The 20,588-nt window shown below is 42.9% G+C and overlaps 1 protein-coding gene across 5 annotated transcripts in view; it reads left to right on the forward strand.

Moving 5' to 3' along the window:
* PRKAG2 (protein kinase AMP-activated non-catalytic subunit gamma 2) overlaps positions 1–20,588 on the forward strand; it is a 384,594-nt gene that overhangs the window by 115,832 nt on the left and 248,174 nt on the right. For all 5 annotated transcript variants that reach the window (XR_005224094.2, XM_037891127.2, XM_037891130.2 and 2 more), the window contains exon 3: positions 15,937–16,216. Coding sequence is in view for 4 of the 5 variants with exons in the window: in XM_037891127.2 (XP_037747055.1) it covers positions 15,937–16,216 (280 nt within the window). In the remaining variant the exon portion in view is untranslated. The remainder of the gene's footprint in view (positions 1–15,936; positions 16,217–20,588) is intronic.

Below are 20,588 nucleotides of genomic sequence, written 5' to 3' on the forward strand. Positions count from 1 at the left end.
ATGGAACGGAACTCATGTAGACACTGGATGGGGAAAAAATGTACAAAGTCACTGAAAGATATATATATTTGGTGGATCATAAACTGAAGAGTGTGATATCTTTGCTCTGAATTTTTATGATGGTGAAAGGCAGTAATTTCTGGCTAAAAACTGCTTTCTCCATCTACAGTCTCCTATTTTCTCTTGATGATGGGAAAACTATATGAGGGTCAATCGTTTAAAAAAAAACAAAAAAAAAACCTGATTTTCTCTTGTGGTCTTACTCATTCCCAAGGCTGTGTGGTGCCTCTTTGAAGTCCTCCTTTGACATTTTGGAGATGCCTGAATTTTTCCTACCGGTTTTGTGATGTCATTCTGACCAGTGACTTTCTTGGGAAGAGCTGAAACAATGTTTCCCAGCAACCACCTCTTCTTTCGGTAGCTCCAGTAAAGATATTTTTTGAATACTTGGGCCCAGCTCTGTTCTGCAGTCACTCAGCCTGCAGAACTGCCATTGACTTCAAATTCTATGCATGGCACAGCTGTAGGATTGGGCTGTAGGATTCATACCGTTGAAGAGGTATGAAATTTCTTTTGTAAACTGGCTAATTTTTTGATTGAAGTCTAGAACCTTCAGTGCTTCCTAATATTCGACTTCAAGCTGTGTTCAGCCTGTGCTCCAAAATGGAATGAGATCAGCTGACTATGCCCAATCTCCGACAGGAAATAAACCATATGTTAAAATCCATTACGTGCATTTTATCCTACCTGTTGTCATGCACTTCATGAGCATGAAGGATGAGGTTTCTCCCATAACTGAATTAGTCCTAGCATCAGTCAGTAGTATGTTATATAATTCTAAATAAAAATGTAAGTCAGCCTTTGCTGAAGATAAGCAAACAAACAATTCAAATTAGTATTTACTTCAGGTAAAGTCGTTCTCCCTTCTCCAAGGTTGAAATCACAGTCCGACCCGTCTAACTTGCACATGCAAAAAGAAGTGACTTGTTCATATATAGGGTCTGTTTCCCATGTCCCAGTCATTTTGGAGATCTGCAGTAAATCAGAGATGTCTATCTTTTCATACTTAAATCCCTTCACTGTCTAGGTTATAGAGTGAGTTAAAGGTGTAGTCCACAAGATCTCACTATCATCTGCTTTTAAAGTTTATCATTAAATTTGACTGTTCTTCCTTGGGAAAGGGTGGAAAGGCACTTTTAGAAAATGTATTTGTAAGTGTTTCCTGTGGTGCTCATCACTATAATATCTGAGCAGCTCACAATCATTAATGAATGTATCATCCTAACATCCCTTTCAGGCAGGGAAGTAGTATCCTTATTGTACAAATAGTGAACTGAAGGACTGAAAATGCTTTGCCCAAGAACACACAAGAAGTCTGTGGCAGAGCTAGGAATAGAACGTAGATATCCTGAGTCCCTTCCAGTACCTTAATTGCTTAAACTTAAGAATAATAATAAGCTATAACCATCCTTCCTCTCCTCACTGTCTGGTGCCATGTGAACAAGGAGTTAATCTCAGCTCAGCTTTCTCCTTTACTGCTCAGGGCAGGGACTATAGTTTGACGGCTTGGAGACCCTTCTCATGTTAGCTTCTGGTGTGACATGCTACCGAAGCAGCACTTGTTGATTGGGTGAATCTTCTCCCTCGTCTATAGATAGGGGGAAGTACATCAGTATTCATGCTGTTAGACCCTTATGGAGAACTTGGTACTGTTGATCTCCAAAATACACCTGTCCAGGAGTGTCCTGAAATGATGTAAGTTCTCCTTTCTGATGGAACTCAGAGTATCATTAAGACAATTAGTTCCCTCCACCTCCAGAGATCTTACCTATGGAGTCCCACAAAGCTCAGTCTTGATGTATTCAACATCTATATGAAATAGCTGGTGAGACTGAGAGACAACATGGACTGAAGCCTCAGCAGTATACTCTGATATATAGAATCATAGAATTGTAGGACTGGAAGGGACCTTGAGAGGTCATCTAGTCCAGTCCCCTGCACCTAGATCATGCCTGACTGGTGTTTGTCTAACCTGCTCTTAAAAATCTCCAATGATGGAGAATCCAGAACCTCCCTAGACAATTTATTCCAGTGCTTAACTATCCTGACACGAAATTTTTCCTAATGTCCAACCTGTACTGCCTTTGCTGCAATTTAAGCCCATTGCTTCTTGTCCTTGTCCTATCCTCGGAGATTAACAAGAAAAATTTACCTCCCTTCTCCTAATAACAAGCTTTTATGTACTTGAAAATGGTTATTAGTCTTCTCTTCTCCAGTTTTTTCAATCTTCCCTCACAGGTCATGTTTGCTAGACCTTTAATCATTTTTCTTGCTCTTCTTTGGACTTTCTCCAGTTGTCCACATGTTTCCTGCAGTGTGGCACCCAGAACTGGACATAATAGTCCAGTTGAGGCCTAATCAGCACGGAGTAGAGTGGAAGAATTACTTCTTGTGCCTTCCTTACAACACTGCTGCTAATACATCTCAGAATAATTATTGTTTTTGCAACAGTGTTACACTGTTCACTTATATTTAGCTTGTTGATCCAATATGACCCCCAGATCCCTTTCTGCAGTACTCCTTCCTAGGCAGTCATTTCCCATTTTGCATGTGTGCAACTGATTGTTCCTTCCTAAGTGGAATACTTTTCTTTTGTCCTTATTGATTTCATCCTATTTACTTCAGACCATTTCTCCGGTTTGTCCAGATCATTTTGAATTTTAATCCTGTCCTTCAAAGCACTTGCATCCCCTCCCAGCTTGGTATCGTCTGCAAACTTTGTAAGTGTACTCTCTGTGCCATTATCTAAATCATTGATGAAGATACTGAATAGAACCAGACCCAGAACTGATCCCTGCAAGACCCCACTTGATATGCCCTTCCAGCTTGACTGTGAATCACTGATTGCAACATTAAATGAGGAGTTACTGTAGTTATGTTCCTGAAAAATGCTACTTTAAGCGAAACAAGGTTAAGCGAATCCAATTTCCCCGTAAGAATTAATGTAAATGTATGGGGGCCAGGTTCCAGGGAAATTTTTTTCACCAGACAAAAGTCATTACACACACACACACACACACACACACACACACACAGCATAAGTTTTAAACAATTTAATACTGTACACAGCAATTATGGTTGTGAAGCTTGGTTGAGGTGGTGGAGTCAAAGGGTGGGATATTTCCCAAGGAATGCTAAATGATGAACTAGCACTCTGCTGAGCCCTCAAGGGTTAACACGTAGTTGTTGTAGCCTCACGCTCTACAAGGCAGCACAAGTGGAGGGAGGAGACACAATAGATGCGTGGCAGTGGCTGCAAACATTCCGTGTGGAAACTGAACATGATAAACCAACGCTATCCCACGAGAGCACACCAGTTCCTCCACTTTCCAAAGTGCTGGGGGGGCGGTGCATGTGTGTGTAAGACAGAGACACACACCGTGTGTGTGTGAGAGAGAGAGAGAGAGAGAAAGAGAGAAGCGCTTTGCCTCTCTAAGTACGCTGACCCCACTCTAAGTACACTGCCTTTTTAAGTAGATCAGAAAGTTGAGACAGCATCTGCTGCCTGCAAACTTCCTCCATCCTGAGCCCTGTCTCCTGTCATGTCCCTCCCCTGCTCTGTAGAGATGGGATACAGGAGCGGGTGGAAGGGGACACCCTGACATCAACACCCCTCTTTCCCCCCATCCCCTGCACAGCAAGCAGGAGGCTCCCGGGAGCAGCTCCAAGGCAGAGGGCAGGAGCAGCGCATGGCAGTTGGGGGAGGGACACCTGAATGCCTGGCAATTGATTGCCTGCTGCGTGGCTGCCATGCAGCGAATTTAGGGGAGATGATGGGGGGCTGCCGGCCCACCCTGGTTCCAAGCCTGCACCAGCTTGCTCCAATGGGCTGCTCTTTCTGCAAGCAGTGGACAAAGCAGGAGGCTGCCAAACAACGTTATAAGGGAGCATTGCACAACTTTAAACGAGCACGTTCTCTAATAGATCAGTGACATAACAACGTTAACCAGGACGACGTTATGTGAGGAGTTACTGTACTCTCTGGGAACGGTTTTTCAACCAGTTATGCACTTACCATATAGTAGCTCCATCTAGGTTGTATTTCCTTAGTTTATGAGAACATCACTTGAGACAGTATCAGAAGCCTTACTGAAGTCAAGATATATCACCTCTACTGCTTCCCCGCTGTCCACAAGGCTTGTTACCCTGTCAGACAAAGGTATTAGGTTGGTTTGACATGATTTGTTCTTGACAAATCCATGCTGACTGTTACTTATTACCTTATTATCTTCTAGGTGTTTGCAAATTATTTGCTCCATTATCTTTTCGGGTACTGAAGTTAACCTGACTTTACATAAGACGTAAACACTATTGTTAGAATTGGAATTGCTCATTTATGAGCATAAACTTGACCTAGTTGGCATTCCTGAAATCTGGTACAAAGATTCACACAATTGGAATGCGAGATAATGGTTATGGTCTATTCAGGAAGGATTGAGTGGGCAATGGGGATGGGGAGTGACATACTGTCCAATATAGCGTTTCTTGTTTCCACTGGCAAATTGGAAGCAAATGATCTTGAATGCATATGGATTAATATTCTGACAGATAAAGTACAAGATGGGATACCAGTTGGCATCTGCTACAGACCACCAAATCACACTAGAGAATAGGAGATCGGCTTGTTAAGCCCTATCTGTAATGTGTAAGGGAGAAAAAAAATGCATTATCATGAGGGACTTCAATCTGAGCAACATATTCTCTCATGCTTCCAATTCTAATATATCCTTATAATTTCGAAAAGCTATAGAAGACAGTTCCTTAACTCACAAAGTATTGCATCCAACAAAGGGGGCTTCTATGTTCGACCTTATCTTGACAGATAAAGGGGAATTGATCACAGAACTAAAAAATAGTGGTACCTTAGGTAAAAGGGATCAGAAAGACTTGATTACATTTGTTATGTGCAAACAGAATAAAGTCCAAACCAGTAAGATGTGCGTTCTTGGATAATTAAAATGAATGAGAATTTGGAACGTTACTAGGTGTTGAAAAAGCCACAATGAAGTAAGTAGGCCCTGCTGGTTTAAAAAATAAAACAATACAAAAAACTTGGCTTAGAGGGGAAGTGAAAGCAGCTTTAAACATTTAAAAAATACCTGTAAAACACATGGAAGAAAGGGGAAGTTATAGCAATGAATAAGGTTAAGATTGTGTCAGGGTTATTTTTAGTAATAGTCACGGGCAGGTCATGAGCAACAAACAAAATTCATGGGAGCTCGTGACCTGTGTATGACTTCACTAAAAATAAACTGGGGTGGGGGGAGGAATGACAGCTGGAGCCCCATAGGGTTGGACTGACAACCTGAGCTCCACCGCCTTTGTTGGGGCGGTGGGGGGGGGGCAATAGCCTTGGCTCCAGCCACAGACCTGGAAGGTGGGGGTACGCAGCCCTGGCCGCAGCCATGGGGGATGTGGGGGGGCACAGCCCTGGCTCTGGCCCCAGCCGTAGCTATGGGGGAGGGCAGCCATGGGGCTGGGGTGCACAGTCCCAGCTGAAGCCACAAGGGTGGGGAGGGGCGCACAGTCTCGGGTCCAGCACCAGCTGCAGGGCAGGGGCATGCAGCCCCAACTCCAGCCGCGGCTGAAGCTGCAGGGAGGGAGTGAGATGCACAGACCTCGCTCCAGGGCAGGGGGAAAGTGGTGCACAGTCCCAGCTCTAGCCCCAGCTGTGGGACAGGGGCACACAACTGTGGGGGGAGGGAGGGCGCACAGCCCCGGCTTCAGCCGCTGACAGCTGAAAAAGAAAAAGTCATGGAGGTCCAGTAAAGTCACAGAATCCATGACTGCCGTGACCTCCATGACTAAATCAGATCCTTAGTAATGAATATAACTCAGAAGCTAGGAACTGTAGAAAATTAATATGGGAGGCAAAAGAGGACACAAGAAAAAATTAATGGCCAACAGAGTTATGGATAAGAAGAGGGGATTTACGTATATTAAGAGCAAAAGGAATCCTAACAATGGTGTTGGTCCATTACTAGATGGAAATGGTAGAACTGTCAATAATAATGCAGAAAGGGCAGAAATGTTCAATAAATATTTGTTCTATATTTAGGAAGATGATGATGAAGTACTTTCCATTCCAACTGTAACTAAGGAGGATATTAAATAGCAGTACTAAAGCTATATATTTTTAAATCTTATAGTCTGGTTAATTTGCATCCAAGAGTTTTAAAAGAGCTGACCAAGGAGCTTGCTGGACCATTAATGATAATATTTGCTAAGTCTTAGAACACTGGAGAAGTTCCAGATGAGTGCAAGAAAACTAATGTGCCAGTATTTTAAAAGGGTAACCAAGATAACCTGGGTAATTATAATCCTGTTAGCCTGACATTGATCCCAGGCAAATAATGCAATGGCTGATACTGGACTCAATTAATAAAGAATTAAAGGAGGGTAATATAATTAATGCCAATCAGCATGGGCTATTGTAAAATAGATCCTGTCAAACTAACTTGATATTTTTTTATGAAATTACAAGGGTGGTTGAAAAAGCTGTGTGTGTTCAGGTAATATTCTCAGACTTCCACAAGGCATTTGACTTGGTACCACAGAATATTTTGATTACAAAACTAGAATGATGCAAAATTAATGTTTCACATATTGAACTGATTAAAAACTGGGTAACTGATAGGTTTCAGAATATAATTTTAAATGGGGAATCATCATCAAGCAGGTTTGTTTACAGTGGGGTCCCACAGGGATCGGTTCTTAGCATTATGCTATTTAGTATTTTTATTAATGATCTGGAGGAAAACATAAAATCATTGCTGATAAGGTTTGTAAATGACACATAGTTTGGGGGAGTGGTAAATAATGAAGAGGACAGGTCACCAATACAGAGCGATCTGAATTGCTTAGAAAGCCGGGTATAAGCAAACAGTAGGCATTTTAATATGTCCAAATGTAAGGTCATTCATCTCAGAACAAAGAATGTAGGCCATACAGTGCAAGCAGTGGCTCTGAAAAGGACTTGGGTCATGGTGGATAGTCAGTTGAACATGAACTCCCAGTGCTACACTGTGGCCAAAAAGGCTAATGCTATCCTTGGATATGCAAACAGGGCAATCTGGATGAGGAATAGGGAGGTTACAATACTTCTGTATTTGGCACTGGTGCAACTGCTACTGCAATACCATGTCCAGTGCTGGTATCCACAGTTCAAGAAAGATGTTAATAAATTGGAGAGAGTTCAGAGAGGAGCCGTGAGACTGATTGGAAAACATTCCTTACAGTGAAAGACTCAAGGAGCTCTATCTGTTCAGCTTAACAATAGCGAAGGATAAGTGATGACTTGACCACAGTCTATAAGTACCTAAATGGGGAACCGAAATTTGATAATAGAGCACAATCCAGTCTAACAGACCAAAGTATAACAAGATCCAATGCCTGGAAGTTAAAGCTAGATAAATTCAGACTAGAAATAAAATGCAAAATGTTAATAGTGATTGTTATATTAAGAATTGGAATAACTTATCAAGGGCTGTAGTGGATTCTCCATCACTTACAATTTTAAACATCAAGACGGAGTGTTTTTTCTAAAAAATATTCTCTAGTTCAAACAGGAATTAATTCAGGGAAGTTCTATGGCCTGTGTTATACAGGGGTCAGACTAGGTGATCACAGTGGTCCCTTCTGGCCTTAGAATCTATGAACACCATCTCCAAGAGAGGAGTAATTAGCTGAAACTGAATGCAGGCAAGAGTGTTGTGATGCTGGTAGGAAGAGCAAAGCAGTCACAGCCCTTGACAGGCTTCCTCTGGTGGTCAGACATAAGTCTGCTGTATTGGACCCAACCCTTGGATCCCAGTTTCCTTTAAGCCCAGTGGGTGTAGGCCAGGGGTCTCAAACACGTGGGCCGCATGTGGCCTACAGAGTTATTTGCTGCAGCCCACCCAGCTCCCCACCCCCCTGGAGTTATTTCCTGCTGCCGCCAAGCTCCCCTCAGCCTGCCGCCCCCACAGCGTGCCGCATCCCTATTCCTCTGCCTACCTCCAGGCGCTTCCCACCACCAAACACCTGTTTGGCGGTGCTTAGTGCTTTCCAGGAGGGAGGGGGGAGGAGCGGGGAGCTGCATGCTCCGAGGAGGAGGCAGAGAAGAGGCAGGGCAGGGGCGGGGATTTGGGGAAGGTGTTGGAATGGGGGCGGGGCAGGGGTGGGGCCTCATGGAAGGGGTGGAGTGGGGGCAGGGCCACGGGCAGAGGCGGGGGGGGCTTTTGTATCTTTATATGTAAAGGTGTCAGTAATGCGGCCCTTGGGCCAATGTACTAGTCCTCATGTGGCCCTCGTAGTGATTTGAGTTTGAGATCCCTGGTGTAGGCAGTATCCTGACACTGTATTAACCTGACCTCTCTGGCACACTCCTGGGGAACAGAACCTTTCTCTTGTTCCCCCTTACTGGGATGTGGGATCCCACAGTTCAGCTGCCCTAGGCCCCAGTGCTAGTGCTGATCTCGCGAGTGTCCCTACTAGCTTAAGCAGGCATTTCCCAGAGCACCGCCCAGGTGGGTACTCCCACCCATCCCTGCATGCAAGACCCTCCCTCAGTTTTCTTACCCCTCCAGAGAGCGCTTTGGGTCTTAGTGTCCTTCAGGGAGTCCAGGGTCCTCTTTCCTCCAGCTCTTTCCGGTGATGGTCTCCCATTCTATAGAAAGTATCTCATTTAAAGAGAAATTTCTAATGTTTTGTCCCTTCCTGTCCTTCCCTGGGGAGTTTTCCATTTTCTAACCCTCTGTGTGCTGGGCATAGAGGGTCATTAATAATTAATGTGCTTACCACTTATTGTCTCTCCTGTCCATCTCTTATTGAACCTAGGGGATTTACTCATTTTTCTCTCACCCCATTGATACCCTATGCTGCAGTCCCCATCAAGTCAGCTGAAGAAGAATGGATGAGACTCCATTTAAGGAGTGCCCCCAAGGGGTCTGTATTAATAATGGGCACTTCTTTTCCCATGAGTGCTGAGTACCCAGGCCTGGTTTATGCTTACAATTTAGATTGGCCTAGCTACGTCACCCAGGAGTGCCAAAAATTCACACCCGTGAGCTTCATAGTTAACCCCCAGTGTAGCTATGGCTTGGTCAATAAAAGAATTTTTCCATTGACCTCACTACTGCTGCTTGAAGAGGTAGATTAACTTCACCCATGGAAAAACCTCTTCCATTATTGTAGGAAGTGTGTACAGTGGCACAGCTGCAGTGCTGTAGGTTTGCTGTACTAGCACCTGGAGTGTAGCATGGCCTCAGCCTCTAAAGTACTTCCAGCCCCTACTGGCTCTGGGAACTGAGATCAGAAACGTAACCCAGGTCATCACATGGACGCGCAGAGCACTCTCACTAGGCTACCAGGTCAGCCAACTTGGTTGTATCCTATTTTATTTTAGGAAAGTGACATCTCTCTGATTCTGTAGGATGCTTTATCATCTCCTTGCTGTAACTCATACAGAATCAAGGAAAGTAATAGTGCAGAGCATAACCACATGCTGCATGGGAATGCAAACCCTCCATTATCTTCTGGTCTAATCAAGCCAGCTCTTCTGATTCTATGAGCTCTTTTGTTCCACCGGAATGAGGAAATCATCCAATTAAGTTTATCAAAGAGCCTCTTATTGAGATTCACTGGAAGGGCAGGAAATAAGTACAGACTTCTAGCTAGTGTGTTCTCTCTAATTACATTTATTCTCCCCATCAAGGAGAGTGGAAGGAGATTCCTTTTCTGTTAATCTACCTTCATTTTTTTCAGCATAGAAGTATAATTAAGGTCAAATAACTCACTGAAAGAGAAGGATAACAAAACCCAAATGTTCCATAAACATCCTAGCCCCTTTGAATGGAAGAGGGGGAGGGCAGTACAGGAGTATTTAATAGGAGCTGGGCTCAAGGCACAAATTTCAAATCAAAATGTCCCCTAAATTCAGGAGTGTTCAAAACCAGGATATTAGTTTGAGTCCATTTCTAGTCTGGGAATAAGTCAATATTTTCAAACCTTAGAGTACCGATAAGCATCTAAATCCATTATCGGAAGTTGAATCAAAGTTGACTGAATTTTCAGAGGTACTGGGCACCAAAAATTCCTTTGAACTCATTGTCAGATGGCTGGTGAGAGGGGTCATTTTGGCAGGAGTGTTTTGGATAGATTTTAGACAAGTGGTATGTATATCCAGGAGGCCAGAGAAGAGTACTTTGCAGTCCTCAAGACCAAAGTTCAGACACGTGCCTTAGCTTTTGGGACAGAAAGGAAGAATCAGATTTTCAGTAAGAAATTGAGGAAAGAAAGCCACGAGATTTGGATGTGAGGGAGGAATAAGAGGCAGGATTGAAGATGAAGAGGAGGATGTTGAGTAGTGTTAGCAGTGATGGAGAATGGGGGAAATGATATTAGGTTAGGAGAACAGATTGATGAACTTTTTCTTGGCTGTATAAACTTGAGTGGTCAGTGAATCATCCAACAGAAATCTAGAGGCTCCAAGGTGTGGGATTTGGCTCCAAGATCAGGTGTGGAGAAGTATGGAGTCCTCAGCATAGAGATGATAGTTTAATCTGTGTCTCTAGAGGAAGATGTCCAGGGATAGGGTGTAGATGAAGATCAAGTGAGGACCAACAACAGAGCTGTGTTGGACACTAAAAGAGTGGTCAAAGAGGACAGGGGGATCTAAGAGAACATTGCCCTGAAAATCTAGGGAGAATGGGGTATTGAGGAGAAGGGCGAGAGAAGTGGCTTAAAAAGCAGCAGAAAGGAGGAGGATGGAGTACAGGAAGATACCATTAAAGACTTTAGTGAGGGCAGTTTCAGTGGAGTGGAAGGATGTAACCAGATTGGAGGGGATGTCTGATGAAATATGACTATATGTTTCTAGATAATCTTACAATTGTATAGTGTTTTTTTTCATGCTGAAGGAACTCAACATACTTTACAAACTATATTAAGTAGAGAAATCACATTGCCACTGAAGTGTGGCCTTCTCTGGGATGACACATTAAATCTGCTTGACAGTGCACTGCAACACCACCCCACAGGTGAGGACAGGAAGTGAAGAAGAATACCATATCCAGGTGAAACTAGAAGTGGGAGTTTGTTAGGCAGGGTGCAGTTACCTGGGCTGAATTTTAGCTAGGGTGCCCAGGTTAACAGCTCCAGTGAAAAGTGCTAGGGCAGGGGTGGCCAAACTTACTGGCCCTCCGAGCCACATACAACAGTCATCAGAAGTTCGAGAGCCAGGGTACACCTGGCGGGGGCTAGGGCTTGGGGCTTCAGCCCTGGAGGAGGCGCCTAACAGGACTCGGGGAATCAGCCCAGCTCCTGCTGAAGCCCTGAGCCCCAGAAGGAGCATCCTGCAGGGCTGAAGCCCCGAGATCCCACTCCCTGATGGGCAGAAGTCCGTACCCCACCAGCCGGCTGCAAGGCAGAGGTCCCGAGCTCCCCCTCCCAGTCTGATAGATGGAGAATGGGGGAGCATTGCAGGGGTTCCATGAGCCGCACTTGTAAAAGAGCCACAGTTTGGCCACCCCTGTGCGAGGGAATCTTTAATGACCATTTTACATATCATGCAAAAAGCAGAATAGGGTCTGCATGGTATTAGTGAGCAATGTATCACACAGCCTCCTCTCTCCATCCTTACCAATACTCACAGCCTCAATCCAAGTTTTAGGGACCCTAAGCTTAAACCTGGATCTTAAAATCCTTGTGAATATATGCTCTTCCCCAACTCAGCAGTGCAGGAAGCTTTCCCTTCTTCAATTAGGTGTTTGGTCTTGGCATCTTTCTTTGACTTAACATGCTGACTGGCTAAGACACTCTTTCATTTTATTTCATTAGACCTCACTTGCGTATTAATTTACATTGTGTTTCCATTGTTTATTTTGATCACTTATCTCTTAATACCTGCTTATCCAGTCTGGATTGAATGACCCATTGTGTCACGTACTGCTTGCATATAGACCTATCTGATTCACACTGTGCTTGTTTTCCTGCACCAACATACAATAATGTGAGAGGGTTATCACTGAGAGAATCTGGAGAGTGACGTTTTTATTACATCTGCATCACGGCCAGACAGATTTGTCAAAGGCACAAATGGGAGTTAGATTCATGCTTGACTTTGAAAGTATACCGCAAGAAACATAAAGAATAAGAAAAATGATTTATCTTGTCTTGTATCCTGTCTTCAACAGTAGCCAGTGCTGGATGCTTCAGAAGGAGAAATAACCTCACAAATGCATCAGACTATTCAATTCTATACCATGGGAGAAATTTCTTCCTGACTCCAGCTGGTGATGCTTTTGTGCCTTGAAGCGTGAAGATTAATAGTGACTTGTGACTTATACTAGCAAGGCTAAATTGTTGCAGCTGTTCTTATTTATTTAAATGACTCCTCCTTTTTGGAAATCTACTAAGATATTCTAAGAAGAAGTACTATTCTACTGCCCAAAGACAATTAACAGGCTTCTATCCCCCTGTGATGGAGTGACATGTATGTAGTGAGTATGCAGTGCTGTTATGAAAGAATTCATTGCAGTAATTTCCTTTCATTTAGTAACATGCACTTAAAATGTTCTGCTTCTCCCCCTGGTGCTCCGCTACTAATTCAGCTGTTTGACATGAGTAAGAGAAATGGTGGTGATCCAAGTGAATAAAACGTACTGCTGCTTCTGAATAGTATTTCAGAACAATTTTCTTTCATATCTGACTAATATTTAAACAGGGTAAATTGATAAGTTACTTAAGAAATGTCTAAACTTCGATATTTTTGCCCCCAAATTTCTGTAGATGCATTAGCACAGGAAGGTCCTGTACTATAAACTAACACTTAAAACTGTATCTTTTATCATTGTTTTGATATTGCTAGATAAGCCTTTGGGGCGGGGGGGGGGAGGAACTAATAAAGGTGACACACACGAAATTACTGACGCTTCACTGTTTTACATTCTTAATGGACTTGTCATTTAGGTAAGATATTAGTGAAATTACCCACTTGCAAGTGTTCTAAAATTGTAATAATTGTGGCTTTGTGGTTATGAGTGATGATGGACTCAAATTTATAGAACTGTGCCTCTTACCCTCACTTCCAATTAATGTCTTTGGCCATAACCAAATTTAATTTGCAGTATTCTCCGGACATGCTGTGTATATCAGCTTCTCATGTTAATTGGCTGTTTCAGAAGATATACTTGTGAGCAAAAGCTATGTGGCAGTAATTTCAGTCAGTTTAGTCATATGAATTGCATTGTAATATTTCTGTAAAATTAGCAAGAGCTTTAAAAAATGTTACTACTTTGAAGATGTTTACGTAGTATACTAAGTACAGTTTTTATTTATATTGTGGTAGTGCCTGCAGGATCAAGGATCAAGCCCTTTGTGCTATACAAACAGATAACAAAAATGGTCTTTGCTCCAGAGGGCTTACAGCAGTGGTCCCCAAACTGTGGGGAACCCCCCCGGGGGCATGGAAGAATGTCCAGTGGAGCGCAGTGGGGCCTGGGCGAGCCCCAAAGAGCAGGGGGCCAGGGAGGGAGTGCCACCTAGCCCTGCTTTGCCCCCCCAGTTCCGCTCCGGCCCCTACTACCGGCTCTTGGCCGCCAGGCCCCACTCTTGGCTCCCGGCTGTGGCTCTGCTCCTGGCCCCAGCCGCAGCCCAGCCATGACTCCGCTCCCAGGCCAGGGGGGCATGGACACATTTCATTACTGGTAAGGGGGGGGCGGGCGCACGAGGAAAAGTTTGGGCACCATTGTCTTACCGTCTAACTAAAGGAAGTATTCTCATGATATAGATGGGGGGCAGAACTCATGCACTGAAAGAAAGTGAATTTCTCAAGGACACACAAGGAGTCTGTGACAGAGCTGGGAAGTCCCCAGTCAAGTTCCTTAACCATAAGATCATCCTTCTTTTCTGTAGAAAGGAAATGGTCAGGTCCATTATGTAGTGCTACGCATAGAATTAATACAAATAGTTCTGTTCTGTCAAAACTATAGAACCTCCCACTTCTTCCATGAAGCCTACGTGAAAAGATTATGGGGGAGTCAGAGATAGCTGAGTGTTTATATTCATATAAAAATGAATACGTTTGTATAACAATGTGTAAGTCTGATTGATTGTACTTCTTTCCCTACACCCACCATAGGTTGCTTGTCATCTTTGATTATAAACTCCTCAGGGCCTGGACTGTAGTTTTGTACAGTAACTCCTCACTTAAAGTCATCCCAGTTAACATTGTTTTGTTGTCACATAGCTGATCAGTTAGAGAACATGCTCGTTTAAAGTTGTGCAATGCGCCCTTATAATGTTGTTTGGCAGCCACCTGCTTTGTCCACTGCTTGCAGAAAGAGCAGCCCGTTGGAGCTAGCTGGTGGGGGTTTGGAACCAGGATGGCCCGGCAGCCCCCCTGTCAGTTCCCCACTCCCCTAAGTTCCCTGTGTGGCAGCTTCCAAGCAGGCTGGGCAGTCAATTGCTGGGCAGTTCAGCTGTTCCTCCCCCCACTGCCGTGTGCTGCTCCTGCCCTCTGCCTTGGAAGTGCTCCAGGGAGCCTCCTGCTTGCTGTGCGGGGTGTGGAGGGGGAGCGGAAGAGGGGTGCTAATGTCAGGGTGTCCCCCTCCCCCCGCTCCTACCCCCTGCTCCTGTACCCCATCTCCACACACATAGTCTTTTGTCTGGCAAAAAAATAATCCCTGGAACCTAACCCCCCCCCCCTCCATTTACATTAATTCTTATGGGGAAATTGGATTTGCTTAACATTGTTTCGCTTAAAGTATCATTTTTTTCAGGAAGATAACTACAGCGTTAAGCGAGGAGTTATTGTATGTGCTTGTACAGTTGCAACACAACAGGTCCCTGATTAGGTCATAAGTTTATGGTATGATTCTACATTGTGCAGGTGAGACGAGTGACCTGGCATAAAGTATAAATTGATGAGCAGGACAGGAGTTGTGGGGTAGCCTAATCCTGTGGTAATCAGAGCATTGCTGTTTGACTGCTATGTTACTCCTGCTTACTAAATAAGCGTAAGTTCTAGAGGAGAACATGTAGCTAAGCACCTTATAAGAGGATCTTGTTTAAAATGGCAGATTTTCATGTTGTCTGCCTAAACTTTTACCCTTTGTTTACCAGGTGCAAGTGAGAGTGACGGAACAGGCACGCAAGGGGTTTGGAACTCAATACAACTCACTTCAGACAGATGTACCTAGCACTTAAACTCACTTTTGTTTACGTGTGGTGTCTGCTAGCAAGTGTGGAGACCAAGAATCTTGTTGCTCTCTTTTCAAGATCAAAATATTTTATTCATAAGAAAATCTCCCCCTCCCCCAACTGTTTGAGAATTTTTTTGCCATATTTTTCTGTCTGAGTTTATGCAGTTGGGGTGACATAGATCCCTGTGCTGAGGGCCACACAAGTCCTGTTCACCAAATCAGTCCCACTAAGCCTTATGCTGGCCCTTGGCACAGCAGTGAATTTCACCCCGATTGTTGTTTTTGGACACTTAGACACATATTTACTTGCACTGAGAATGTTTGGGAGAGTTGCTCATTTCACTGTGATGAGATTAATGATTTCACAAGGTATGGCTGCAGTGCAGCTTGGAGGTGCTGATTCCCAGCCAGGTAGACAGACTTGTGGTCATTGTACTATGGGAGGCAGCTCATGCTTGGAACCAGGACTCAGGCAGGGTTCGACTTGGGTGACTAGCCTGAGCCGCTACCCGTGCTGCAACATCAACACTGCTTAGCACACCAGCTTGAGCTGAGCCCATGAGAGCCTGTCTGCCCACAGTGGGAATCCCACCACCCAGCTGCGGTATAGACATACCCACAGAGGCAGGTTCTGAGACTTTTAGGGGAACAAGCTGGGTTGAATTAATGTTTTGTTTTTCTTTTCCCCCCTCAGGTGGAAGAGAGCTACCATACGGGCAGCCCTTCGAAAGGCCTTTTCTCAAAAGGGCTCCAAAATCGACCTTCCAGCCCTGTTTCTGCCCCTGTGAGATCTAAACATAGCCCAGGTTCACCAAAAACAGTGTTCCCCTTCCCATATCAGGAGTCTCCCCCACGCTCCCCTCGCCGAATGAGCTTCAGTGGAATCTTCAGGTCCTCTTCCAAAGAATCCTCTCCCAGTTCTAACCCGTCTACCTCACCCGGTGGCATGAAGTTTTTCTCCAGATCAAGAAAAAGTAAGAAATTGATCATGTTATTTCAGGAAGATACACTGTACCTGTGGGCTTGACCTATTCTTTACCTGCCTATAGTAAAGTAAGTGTGGATGGGGCACATGCCGTTTTTCATCAATTTCACTTAAGATGTTTATCAGTTTCTTGCACACTAACTGTCCTGTACAAAGTGACCATGAGACTCCTACAAGCAAATCAACAAATCTAGCCCTGGGCAGCGAGCCAGCACATGAGTCATATTTAAGGCTTTGGATGAAATCCTGACACCATTGAAGTCGATGGGAATTTTGCCACTGACTTCAGTGCGCCAGGGATTTCATCCATGGGATCTAAGTGGAACTGAAGTGGTACATGGCGTAAGTGATGGCCCTCTGCACAGGGTGAACTTAACTCAGAATGAGAGAGGTTTTGCTTCATTAACCACCTAGAGAATTTCAGCAGTTACTTTACCGATGTTGTTTATGCTATTATAGAACAAATTATCCTTACCAGACAGAGGAAAATGACATGCATTCCTGATCTGATGACAATGGAGAGGATATTTAGGCTCATCCATCTGAAACCATTAGGTACTTCAACCGGTGTGATTCAGCACAACTGACTACTATTTATCACACATAGATTGTGCCTCTTCAGTAGTTTGTGCTCCCGTTACCGAATGAGCCACTTGAATAACTTATTTGTCAAGGAAAGAATTTACTTGTACTTTTTAAAATCTAATAATATAAGTAAAGAGTTAGAGCTCACACAGCTCATATGCTCTAGGAAATGGACATATTTACAGGTGAATCACAGAAGAGAAAATGCTCAAGTTTCCTCTGCTTATTATTATTAGGAATTGTTGGAATTGGTTGACTGTTTGGATTGTCTGTGTTTTGGTTTGTGTGAATGGAAGAACTAAAATCCTATATAGGTGCACAGGTGCAGTAGCATTGATGCCTATAGCTGTGTTTGGCTAATGTGTATTGCATATAATGTACTGATAATCTTCTTTGATCCATAGGAATCATAAGGGACCTTTAAAATTTTTTTTACTTGAACAGAATTCTGGGAAATATTTATTCTAACCAGAATAAGCAACTTTGTGGTGACTTCTACACACACATAGTCTCACATGTATGTGGGTGCATGCGCAGGCCCACAGAGTTGTAGAGGATTTGTGATTATATTTGGCAAGACATTCTGCAGAGTCAAGTGAAATAAGATCTTTACCAGTCCCTTCACCACACTGAACCACTTCCCAGAGACTGAAACTTAGAGAAGGAGGTGTTTTGAAGGGAGTCCAATTTGTATTACACACAATTAGAGATGATATATCCAGTTTAGCCAGATCAATCACGGGCATAGTTAACTTCCATAGTTAAAGTTCAAACAGGTTTCCTAATAGGCTGTTTTTTCAGCCCCTCCACAAAGCCCATGCACCATTTAAATCCCATTTTAGCCTTATTTTGTGGTTTTGAGTGTGTCTTAAGTGCTGCATAGGCTTTATGCTAGCTCACTGCACATGGGAGAATTTCATCCTGCCAGAATAATAATAATTAATAATAATATGTATTGCATAGCAAAGTACGCCAGTGACACTTTGATTATTTAGGTGCTGCCTAGTTATGCTCCTGAGCAGGGTTGGAAGGTGAAGTCTGATCCTAGCCAGATTAACCTATCCATCAGAATATTAAGCAAAAGGATCCTTCAACACGCAGCAAAAACACCGAGTTAGGGTCATGTTGATATATAGCAGAGCCAGGAATAGGAACAGGCTCTCTTGCCATATTTTTGAGCCAACAGAAGACATCCATGACCTTCCTGGGAGAGAAATCATTGCAGCAGTCATACTGTTTATTTTTTTAGCGCAGGAATAGCCTCCTCTCGGAGAATGAGTGATGTTGATTCAAGTGCATACACCAGTAACTTTTGCCTTCAATAGCTACAAGACAGAATGTTACTTTTATTCCAGGTGATGTTCCCTTCCCTAAGTTCTCTTCTAAAAGAGACTTAAATAGATACCTGCCCCTCCCTCCATTCTCCCCCACTTTTTGGTAGATATTATATCTACATAGGAATTGCATGCTTACGACTTACTACATTTATTTTTATGTCATTTCTTTTAAAAGTGCCTTTCCAAGGCTTCAGGAATTTTGTGGCACCTGATAAACAACAGTGATCTATTGGGGCTTTTTATAATTAAATCTTGTGAATGTTCCTTCTCAGTAAATAAAGAATGGTTTATGGATTATGAAACACTAATATAATTTATTAAACCATATCCAAAACAAAGCCTTTATCACTTCAACTTCGTTGTCTGAATGAGGGGATTTCTTAGAAAACGTATTCAAACCAATCATATAAGATCAGTACTGCATTACTCTGGTGATGGGCAACCTGGAATGGCCTACGTTAGTGAGGGCTCCAGTGCAGCAAAGCACACTCAAGCATGTGCTTATTGAACTGGGATTTTGATCATGATGTATCTCTAAATTGGTGCTAATGATGCACTGCACCTTTCCCTTGTTGGTCATGTAGCAAATCTTCATGTAATCTAGTCTGCAGCTGAAAAAAGAACCTAATAAAACTTTAAATTTTGGATTATTGCTTTACAAGAGAATCTGTGAAATAATAATTTCCCACCACCCTGGAAAATTATGTAGCCAGTCTTCTGCTTTTCTTTCTTCCATGCAAAGTTCAAAAGATACACTAACATGTTGATCCATGTGCTCCGTGTTTCTCTTGGCAGTGACACCTTTGCATGTTCTTGATTTAAAGCGTACATATGCAGTATTTGAAGTGCTTGATTTATCTCTTCCCCCTCCCCCCCCCACACTTTGTTTCTGAGCTTGTGCAATATGGGATAAGTAATAGTGGTTGGAATAAGATGTGAAGCCGAGGATCCTTTCCCATGTAAGGGTAGAAGTTAAAGGCACTTTGACATCTTGGTGATTAACGAGGCTTAAAATGTTTAAGGTTCCTCTCTGTCTGATTCTCTGCTGGCTTACCTTAGTGGTGTTCTCAGTAATAACCTATTGATTCTGCTCTAAAAAAAGTTTGTGCCATGAGAGGGAAAATATTTTCCTGCATGTGACTGCAGCAGTTTTGTTCGGTTGCTAGTGACTCTGTAGACTGATTGTTAGAGCTCAGCGTCTGTCACAGTGCCTTTTCCTGTACAAAGGAACATGAGAGAGCTGCGTTCACTATGCTTCCCCTCATTTTCTAGCTGGAGTTCCTTCTGGATGAAGTTTGTACGTTTCAGTCAAGTAAACTGCTCAGTTTCAAGAAGCGTATGAAAGTAAAAATCAAAAAAATCCAAAACCCCAACACAATTTGTATCAGATATTCACATTAGTGTTTTAAATAACTTTGTTAAAATATGAAGTTTCCAGACAATTGTTTTTAAAGAGCTAAGACTAAAATTTAAAACCACATTATTGGAATATTGTTTTAAAAAGCATAGGTTTGGAACCCAGAAAGTTCAAGTTTTGGATCAAGGTTCCACAAATTATTCACTATATCAGTATCCATCTTCTACCTATGTACTAGAACATCCTTTACTCTCTACATTTATACCTCATGTACATTTCCAGTAGTGACCACAAACTCTTACTTTACATATGGTACAGATCTAAGAATTACCTCCTACCCATCCAATATCAGCCAAATCCAAGGATGTCCTGCAATCATTTTATAAAGCCCTGTCTAGATGGCATCTGGAGTACAGTATCCAGTTTTAGTCACTCGCAAATATAGAGGTAAGCAAGAAACAGTCCATCATAGAACAACCAAGTTTTTCAATAGAGAGGAGGGAGCTAGGTAGGAAGACAGTGAATAAACTGGGATTATTTCGTTTTAAAAGAAGATGATTGACATGACACAAATGAAGTATTGTAACTGGCTAAGGATTATTATAGAGTCAGTCTATTTGAGGTTGTTTTCCAGACCTGAATAAAGAGACAATAAGTAGGGTTAACTTAATTGTTGCTATGCTATGAAAAGTGATTTTAAAACTGACATTTTTGGAATTGCTTTACAGTGACTCCGTATCACATTTACTCAGCTTGCAAGTAAAACTGTTCTTTCTAATCGCCAGCCCTGCAAACTCAGTCTGGGATCTGAAGCTCTGTTCTTTCTACTTTACCGTCATTAGTTTATGATCCGCGTCTCGCTTTAGAGGGAATATATATAAGAAGAATTTAGGACAGTTAGTTTACCGAGTAGGAAATAGGTGGTGCAGACTCTCAATTGAGATGCTGAAATTCATTATTAATATTTTTAAGTAAACATTGGTAACTATATGGAATTTAATACGTTAAAAGGGAATATTAATCTTGTGTTTTGAAGTCATTAGAAGCAGCAGCGATTATTTTCTCTAATCATGCTTTCCTAT

This window comes from Chelonia mydas, chromosome 2 (genome assembly GCF_015237465.2).
Source record: "Chelonia mydas isolate rCheMyd1 chromosome 2, rCheMyd1.pri.v2, whole genome shotgun sequence".
NCBI classification, from domain to species: domain Eukaryota; kingdom Metazoa; phylum Chordata; order Testudines; family Cheloniidae; genus Chelonia; species Chelonia mydas.